This window comes from Ostrinia furnacalis, unplaced genomic scaffold (genome assembly GCF_004193835.3).
Source record: "Ostrinia furnacalis isolate ACB-3 unplaced genomic scaffold, ASM419383v2 OfSCF3149, whole genome shotgun sequence".
NCBI lineage: Eukaryota > Metazoa > Arthropoda > Insecta > Lepidoptera > Crambidae > Ostrinia > Ostrinia furnacalis.
Window position 1 is genome coordinate 434,300 of NW_021133388.1, and position 9,950 is coordinate 444,249.

Below are 9,950 nucleotides of genomic sequence, written 5' to 3' on the forward strand. Positions count from 1 at the left end.
ACGATTATTTAGGATCACTCACACCGCACACGGGCCGTATGAGTGCTCTTCAAAATAATGACTTTTTATTAATAAATACGTTTTATTTCTGTTGGGAAATGTGTGCAAACTGACGAGCGAATTTGTTAAAGAATAAGTGTGACAAAACTTAAAAGCTGAAGGAAGAAATTAACCTTTATTCTTTCCTCCAATATGCCGTGTGAGTGATCCTTACTTTTACCTCTGTACCCTAATCAACATTTTCCTTTAGGAATCATCTAAGCCTGATATTTCTTAAATTATGACCTTAATAAAAGCAAAATATATGCCAAATAATTGTTAAAAACAATTAACAATTTTAGATACTATCTCAGTCTGCCTACGAACTACATATGAGCAGATAGAGGTAAAAGTAAGGATCACTCACACGGCATATTGGAGGAAAGAATAAAGGTTAATTTCTTCCTTCAGCTTTTAAGTTTTGTCACACTTATTCTTTAACAAATTCGCTCGTCAGTTTGCACACATTTCCCAACAGAAATAAAACGTATTTATTAATAAAAAGTCATTATTTTGAAGAGCACTCATACGGCCCGTGTGCGGTGTGAGTGATCCTAAATAATCGTCATAACTTTGGAACGGGACGTGCAAGGAATTTCTGAATTTGTTAATAGTTTTAACATATTCTTAACAATTTTTCAATACTATAAAAAGAAGTGGAAAGGCTTTATTTTCTGAAATAAACATGTTGACGTTTTCTTAAAGCGTGCGGTATGAGTGCTCCTATTTATTGGCCATAACATTTTTATCTTAGGTTTAACAAATTTTTAAACTTCATCGCAATGTTTTAACATATTTTAAGTAAAACTTCCTCGATTTTTGTTAAGATTGAAGCAAGGATCACTCAATCCACATGCACATCCAATTTCCACTAAGGCGGAGCGGAGAAATGACGGGCCTTCAAATTTTTCTATAGAATTTGCGGAGCGGCGAGTAGAAGTGGAAATTAATTAAATCTGATTCCGGATTCTGAAACCCGGCCAAAGACAAACTGCTTTATAATATTGGCAATAGTGCAGATGTAGGATGTATGGAAAACGAGGCAGGATTGCGCCGCGCGGGTCGTCAAGTCCCGCTTTTCATTTCGTTTCCAACACCTAGATGGCAGCAGTAGTATGGAAAACCTGCTGAAACATTAAAATTGAAAAGTGTATTCTAATGAATTGATTAGAAATTATCCTGATTTCGCCTCCGAGATTTATTTTACCATGTAGTACCCCTGTACGACAAGCCAATCCGCACACAATATTCAGCGCAGTAGTAGTAAAAAACAAAAGATTGAATGATCAAACGAACTTACCAAGTGAAGTTCGATCTAAATTATCCTGTTTTCGCCGAAGAGATTTAAGGTCCCTCCCAACCCGAAGATTTCTATATCTTCTTCCCTGGAGGTAAACGTCAATGTCATCTCTTCTCTAAATATAATGAGACCGCTCGGACACCGAGCCCACAGCGTGGTAGGGGTGGGGTTGCCCGCTCTTTTGTTTTTTACTACTACTGCGCTGAATATTGTGTGCGGATTGGCTTGTCGTACAGGGGTACTACATGGTAAAATAAATCTCTTCGGCGAAAACAGGATAATTTAGATCGAACTTCACTTGGTAAGTTCGTTTGATCATTTAATTATTAAACAATAGCAGAGCAAGGCTTTTATATAATATGACCATTGCAGCATTGGTGTCCAAAAATATAGTTAAGTTTATTATAATCATGTAAAATGTGTGGAAAACGAGACAGGAAGTGCTTTTAAATTGCGCGCCTTTTAAAGTCCTGCTTTTTATTTCATTTCCAAAACCTAGATGGCAGTAGTAGTCTGGAAAACTCGCTGAAACACTAAAATTGAAGTGTTATTTTAAATGAATTTAAAGAAATTAAAGAGCAGAGATTTTTTTATTTTATTTTGGACAATTGGAGTTCAAAAAATAGTTTAGTTTATTATTTTCTATGTTTCAATCACTAGACTTGGCTTGGACAGTCTTGAAAACCAATTAACATTAATGGATTTCTTTGTTTTAGAAAACTTTTAAAATCATAATTCTGACAGTTTACTACAGAAATTAACTACTATTGAAGTGACTGAAGGGTATTTTAGACTTTTTACTTTAGGGTAAAAAAAATGCCAAGTGCGTGTCGTGGCACGCACAGTGTAGGGTTCCGTAGTTGACCGTCGTTACCACAATTATAATTCAGAAGCAAGCACAAGACTCATCTAAAGACTTCCGATTCGATTCTAAGGATTTTTTATTAGGCATGAAATATAAACGACTATTACTCTCAAATTAACTGATCTATCTTAACCGTTATAGTTTTCCTTGAAAGTTCATAAAAAGCACTAGGTACTATCTTGATTTTTTCCAGATTTTTAAAGCCAACAGTTTATTTTTTAGAGGGGGGGGGGGGATGCAATTCAGAACTAGGCTTTTAAATGGTTGACTTTCATACGTTTGAAAGTGCTTATCGCGGGAGGTGCGATTTATTTGACGCCGAGTGTTTAATGACTGAGAATTTTTGTCACTTGGATGCTAGAATAGCAGAAATAGTATTGTAAGGTGCGAAATGTAAAAAATGATACCAATTAAAGTTAATCATCTACAACACCAAAGTTTCATGTGCGTTNTTAAGTATCTGTGTGGTATGTAAATATTTCCTTTCTTGAAATAAAACTGACTCATTTATGTGTGAACAAAATATTCGTATTAGGGTAACCACACATCAGAAAATTAATGGATAGCTAGAAAAAGTGTCCCTACACAACCAATACCACGATTAAAAAAATTCAAGATAAAGTTGTACTGTTAAACATTTCTATAGATAGAGCATGTAGTGTATAGACATTTATAGTTGTGAATAAGTATGCTATGACCTTAACTCTGTCGTCTCGAGAAGCACGCGCGCGGGGTCGCGGGGCGGGAGGGAGCTGTCAGGCAGACCTACCGACCGCCGTAAGGGAAGACGCGTTGTTGCTTGCTGCGAGCCGATATCCGTGTTATCAGTGTTGCTTGGTGTTATTGGTTCGACTTACCAATTCAACATAACATACAATAGTGTACACTACAGAGCATAATAAAACAAAGTAGGTACACTGATAACAAAATTACCATGTATACAGTGCGATTTTCACTCAATCGTCCAATTCAACTCGGCTGGGCAGCGTCCGCCGGAAAGCTTCGCGATATTGTCACGTCCGAAATACCGCAATGTCTTAAGAACTGTGCCACAGCGTACTGAAGGAGATATCCGAAAGTGGGGATTGTCCACTGATCGGCCACATGCTCAGCAGGACGAGGTCGGTTGTAGAAATAAGATACTAACATTAGCCTAAGTTTTTACTAACATTTATGGATCTCTGTTATCTGAAATAAATACTTTTTATATTATTTTATTTATTTAAGACTGACCAGTGTGTGTTGCCAGTGATGGTATACGGATCTGAGACGTGGTTGTTTACTATGGGCCTCGTGAAGGCTCAAGGTCACCCAAAGGGCCATGGAGCGAGCTATGCTCGGAGTTTCCCTACGTGATCGAATCAGAAATGAGGAGATTCGTAGGAGAATCAAAGTGACTGACATAGTCCGCAGAATCGCTAAAATCAAGTGGCAGCTTGGGCGGGGCATACGTAGCTCGTAGAGCTGATGGCCGCTGGGTCAGGAAAGTACTTGAGTGGCGACGAGGAGCCGGAAGACGTAGCGTGGCAGGACATTTTTACGTCGTATTTAATTAAAATAAAATCAATAGACTCGGATTTATCTCAAAATACCTCTTAGGCAATCGTACAGAATACCTACTAATACTTTTGTTTTGAGTTTCCTAAAAAAATCGACAATGTGGTTAACATACACAAAATCATTACGGAGAATTTAAAAAGCAAGATATTTCTTTAAATACTTTATATAGCAATAATATTTGAATACAATTTTAAACTGCAAATTTTGTACATAAAATGCTGTAATCTATTTTTATCAAACAATGAGTTGGGTGAGATAATTATCATGGAATTGGTTTTTAGCGTGTGTTCCGAGGGCTCACTTTACTAGGGCTTTTATTCTGTACTAGTAGAATATATAAACCCTGTACTCTCAGGGTAGCATTGTGGCTACTTCTGCTAAAATTAAAACCTTACCAAAGAAACTTAGTCTCAAGTTCCAATTTGTAGCATTAAAGTAAATTTTGTGCACTGGAGAACTGAGGGCCCATCGTCTGATTCGATTTTCTTTATTTGCAGTAACTATGCAGAGCTCTTATTTTCGTATGTAGCCCTACGATTTACCTCCTAAATATTACCATTCATCAAAATCATCTTATTTGGTCAGATTCAGTAATTTGGTATTTGATATATATACATAGTTCATCTGAGGGACCACATTCGGCGAGTTGTAGCGTCCAACTTACAACACCTACAAATTTACAATTCTGGCTACATTTGTTTTAGAGGTTCTGCTAAATCTTTATGTATACGAAACCTTCGTTTTCCACAGTGGCCTCTCGAAGGGAACGCACATAAAGTTTCTATGGCCTTGGCAAGTAATTTGACGAAACCTGTCTTTGATTGCAAATATTTTATACCCACCCCGGTACCCCTTGAGCACTATCATATGGGGATATCTATTGGGATGAATGAAAGTTTCTTTGTTATGTTTGTATGTGTTTATTCAGTCATCGTTACTAGTATATTTTTAACAAGGAAGTAATATTACATTTATTTATTACCACAACTTTAACAAATATTTGTATTTCATCAATTTTAATTCTTGAGCAGGCTGGTTCCCAAACTGAGTTGCGATGGGGTTGCTGCCCCTAGCTGCCCGCTCAGTCTGAATAGCTTCCCATTGATAGACGTCGCAGCCTCCATCTTCCTCAAAAACATGTTCTTGCATGTGGTGTTCAAAGTTTTCTCGGTCAACGTCTTATTCGACTCCGAATCCAAAGAGTTGATGATCGAGTCAGCATCAGTGTCTAAATTGAAGATATTCGTCTGCGACTCCTCACGCCAAAGTTTCTGGAGGTTTAACGCCATCAACTCCAGCTGCACTTGAGACAGCTCCCTGATTACGTCGATTTGAACCGACATAACGTTGTCACACGTCTTCAGCAAAGAGTTCAGCGTCTCCAGAACGTCCGCTCTCCTCTTCTGAATGCTGTACTGGTTGTCGATGTTCCTCTCGAAAAATGCCAGGTGCTCATATAACTCGGCCAGCTGCAATGAACAAGAAATGTACTGCGCTGAGTGGTGCTCAAAATCGTAGTAATGCTTGGCCCTCATCAGCCACTTATGGGTAAACGAAAACAGCTTCCTGGCCTCTTCCACGTTGCAGACCATATCCAACGGCACTCTAGTCTCCATATCCTTCAAATTCAATGAAGGAAAAGTAAACAACTTCTCCGCTTGTTGGTTGCCATCGCCTTTCCCTGTCTTCTCCGCGCCCAGGTCCTTTATATTCTCCTCTTCGAATTTCTCAACATTCTCCACGTGCTCTTCAAGAAGGTCAACAGTCTTCCACAAGTCTGCTCTCGAGGTGGGCTGCGAGAAGTAACGGTTCAAAATCTTTTTCTTAGACAGTTTAAACAGGGTCAGTCCATACTTAACCCAGTGGTGGCTTAGTTCCAAGAAGTGCACTTCGAAGTCTGCTTTCTGCAGCACGAATTCCTCGGGCATCAGCTTGCAATTGTCGTGACATGTTCTCAGCACGTGGTAAGCAGCACAGAGGTGGTGACGAGCGTTGCCGAGCTGGTTCAGGTAGGTGAAGTAGTTGCCTAGCCTGGCGGTCCTCAGCGCCCAGTCCTGTGGCGTTCCTTCTTTCATTTCCAATTGCCTCCTCAATGCCGTGTGGTTGTATAGTGTATATTTCTGAGGTATGTTTAACTTGTTGTACAGAAAGGCTTGCATCTGCACGTTGTTAGTGATGACCTTGTCGATTTTCTCCGGGTTGACTCTCTTTATATTACTCAGGGGTTCTGACGTGAATAAGTCCTCAGCATCCAGGAATTTGTCGGGCTGTGACTGGCTTATCTTGTCGTACAATTCTTCCATGCCTTCGAGTATCTCACGAGCGAGGTTGATCTGGTCTAACTGGATGAGGTAATAGCACAGAAGGTTTTGTATTCTCAGCAGAATGAAGAGGCACTCGTCTCTGAGTGCATAGGGTTTTATTTTATCGTATGCTACTTGGAGGATGTTTCGTTTTTCAATTAGAGATATAGGCATAGCCTTGGCGGATAACAGGGAGAGGTAGCCCTCCATGGCGAGGGACCTGATGTACTGGTCATGGTTCTCTTTGCCGAGCACCACCAGCTCCGTTGACAAGGTTTGAATGTCTCTTTTGAGACTCTGCAGACGTTCCGACGAATTCTTGTTTTTGATTGCAGTTCTTACGTTTTCAAATGTGCTAGTAATGCGATTTAATGTTTCCATTATATTTATAACACTTTTAATTTTTTCATATAATTAGTTGACGCCGAACTACCAAATAGAATTTTGTTACAAATTTTGAGTTTTGACATTGAGTGAAAATTATTATTCTTGATTTATGTGACAGTGAAGCTGCCAGTGTTTTGAGGTTTGATATGATTATTTTCTTCTATTACGAATTATCTCAGGAGTTTGCGGGCGCTAGGGCTTCCACCTTGGTTTCAGAGTCAATGATGAATGCCTTACGATATTTACGTACCTAAATGTAAAGGATGTTTTTTAGAGGTATACAACTTTAGAATGAAATATAATACGTAAAAATATTTTATTGACATGGTAATGATTTTATTAAAAATATATTCTTATAATTTATGCTTCGAAATGATTGCCACGGTTGCCCAAATAATGGACGTTTGTGTGGCGAACTGAACCATGCTTTCCAAAATTAGGCCAGTAGAATTAAACACAAAAATGAATTAAATCGGAAATAATTCCCACTAAAGATTTTAGTGCTTTAATGGCTTCATTAGTTGCCCATCAAGACCCTCCTAGGTTTTCGACTTCGAAAGGGGCGCTTTTTCGGTTTTCCGGTTATACCGCGTAAAGGATCGAAAAGTGGTCTTCCTGACGGTTGAAGGGCATTTAATCCTGCATTAAATAAGATCAAATTCATATGTTTTGAACAAACCGTTCTCATGCAAATGTTCGGCAAAGTGAAAATATGTGTATAATTATTATAATGACCCTCTCCACGTCCAATGGCTCGTTACCCGCAGGTTTCCAAGTCTTGAAAAGGAGCACCTCAACCAGTGTAGTTTCATGTAGGAATTATTTCCGATTTAAAATCTAATTCTACTGGCCTAAATACATTTTGTCGTGCCTTTTGTAGGAATTATTTCCGATTTAAAATCTAATTCTACTGGCCTAAATACATTTTTGCACGATTTGCCAGAGTTGTTCAAATCTTGCAACTTAAAATTGACACACTTCCCGGTTTTGTATTGAGCTGAAATTTTGCATGCATGTGTAAATCGGTTGACAATGCAATATTATGATAATATGGATCTGATCTGATGATAGAGCTGGAAGGTAGCCATAGGAACTTCGCAATAAATCGACACAACCCCATCGAGTTTGGGCTCATTTAATTCATATTGACGAGAACCTCAATCTTATATGGTAACCGGGGTCTGATCATGGAGCCGGAAGGTGGCCATAGAAAGAACGCGATATAAAACACAATAAGTTTCAACTTAGAATTTTGTGGTATTGGTACTTCATCGTCGATATATCGTCTAATGTCTTGTCAAGTTTTCACTTTTCACTGTGTTTGACTTTTTCAACTGTCAGAATCTTTAAATTGCCTCGAAGCCATTAGACGGATTAATAATCTCGTCAGAGTAAATATATTCTTTGATAATAATTAAATTGCCTCTGATTGCCTCACTGTTAATGTAGCCGTTGTCGAACCAGAGTAAATACCTATATTCCTTGTGTCGAATTTTTAGGAATAAATGGACACAAATGTTCCAAATTACAGAACAAGATCAATTACCTAATTGATGGAACAAAAAAGATCAGATTGATAATAATAATGATGTGGGAGTCGCATCGTGTCAGCCGCCGTACTGCGAGATAGGCCGCGAAGAGGCCGTTTATATTTATAACCTCCGGCCGAGAGGGCCGAGAGGTCCGAGAGGCTGTCTCGCTCGCACACCCACCGCGGGAGCTCCGTGGACGGCGGCCGCTGCAGTCGTTCTGAAAAGAGGGCGACCAGAAACTGGACATAATAAATAACCTACGCTCGAGATAACCGATATTGCCGTCTCGCTTCCTCTATGGGAGCGCGGGGAAACGCGCTGAAAGTTTTGTTTTCTGGTTTATTTGTGTTAATTTTATTTCCATTTCTTGACGATGAGATTTCTTGCGTGTTTTTATTTTTCATCCTTGCTCTATTGAGTTTATCCTCTTCATTGGATGACGTGACATCAATTGCTTTCTTTCCATTGTTTTTAGTTTTCGACGTATCGTTTTTGTTTTCTGGCTTATTTGTGTTGTTAATTTTATTTCCGTTCCTGGTGACACGGGTTGCATCATCGTCCTCACTTGACTCCGAGTTTCCTTGTGTCGTTTTCTTACTTTTCGTCCGTGCTCTATTATTGTATCGTCTTCATCTGACGATGTGTCAATTGCTAACTTTGCGTCATTCTTAGTTTTCAATCTGTCGTTTCTAATTGTATCTTTTTCAGAAGATGGTTTTTGTTTAGTGTTATCGGTCTCAAATATTTTCTTTAATTTCTGAACTAATTCATGATGATTCAAGATGCCTTTCGTTTCCTTTCTTTATTTTTTTATTAATATCCTCATCATCATCAGAAGAGAACTCGAGCAGCTGCTGTAATGCAATGAGTTTCTTATCCCTACTCAAATTAGTCTCTTTGGAATCGTGGTCATTTAACGTCTTGATTTGGTCTCGGTTTCTTTTTTCTCTCTTTTTCACTTGCTTGTATTTATTTTGGCTTGTCTTATTTTTTCTCATTTCCTTATCCGTTTCGTCCGAGTCTTCAATGACTGTGACATTATTTTCGATTCGTTGCCTCATTCTGTACTGTGTACGTTGAGATTCGGGCTGCGATCGGTCGGCCACGGCCTTGAGCCCGAGCGTGGAAGCGAAGGCTTTGAGCGGCATGTCTTTACTGGTAGTGCGACCGCGGAGCATGCGTTCTAAACGCGCGCACCGCTCGACGCGGCGTGAGCATTTTTGGCACCCATCGCGCGCACCCCTATTTCATGTGCAAATGAGTATGAAAAATATCGCCGTTACGTTCTTTGTTAATGCCTATGGCTTCAGCTATCTGTCACAACTTAATTCGCTGATCTCTAAAGCAAGATTTTTTAAGTTTTCATTATTTTATTCGTTAATGGCGAAATCTGGCCGCCCTGACTTGCGGTCATCTTTTAGAGACTCCCTGCCATGCTTGAACTATCGGATCCAATATTTCATGATGGCAAATGAAGGCCCAGACTCCCCTTGTGTCTCGTTGGAACCAAATCCCATAAACTGTAGACATCTCTTCAAATGTTACCGTCAGCGTTTTGTTCCTCTTTTTGAGGAGTTTTATGACAACAGTGTACTTCGATTTCGTACATTGCGCGGATGACTGAGACTTGATGATGTTTACTGATTAATTACTAAAAGCGTGATGACGCTAATGAAATGAAACTTTGTACATATACTAAGGAGGTTATTGGCAAATTAAATAAATTTAAAGCGAGTCAATAATAGCACTTGAAGATACTAAGGCTCAAAACTTTTCAGCCGCCCCTCGTATTATGTTTATTTATTTAACTATACAAGTATGGTCCTCGTGAAGTTAAAAACTACTTATTAACTAATCTTCTCCAATTAGAATATTAATGTTTCAAAACAAAACTCCTCCGAAACGGTTTGACTGATTCTTATGAAATTTTGTAATCATATAAAAGAATGAAAGCTTTTAATCAT

General features: G+C 38.9%; 1 protein-coding gene across 1 annotated transcript; it reads right to left on the bottom strand.

Annotated features, from left to right (window-relative positions):
- Positions 1 to 4,686: 4,686 nt before the first annotated feature.
- On the bottom strand, positions 4,687 to 6,508 carry LOC114357434 (protein KBP homolog). Its single transcript, XM_028311044.1, has one exon. It carries the CDS (start codon positions 6,446 to 6,448, stop codon positions 4,781 to 4,783), a length of 1,668 nt encoding a protein of 555 aa, XP_028166845.1. The 5' UTR covers positions 6,449 to 6,508; the 3' UTR covers positions 4,687 to 4,780.
- Between the last annotated feature and the right edge of the window lie 3,442 nt (positions 6,509 to 9,950).

Coding starts and splice junctions, on each gene's coding strand:
- LOC114357434 (XM_028311044.1), bottom strand. CDS start 6,448: ATGGAAACATTAAATCGCATTACTAGCACATTTGAAAACGTAAGAACT.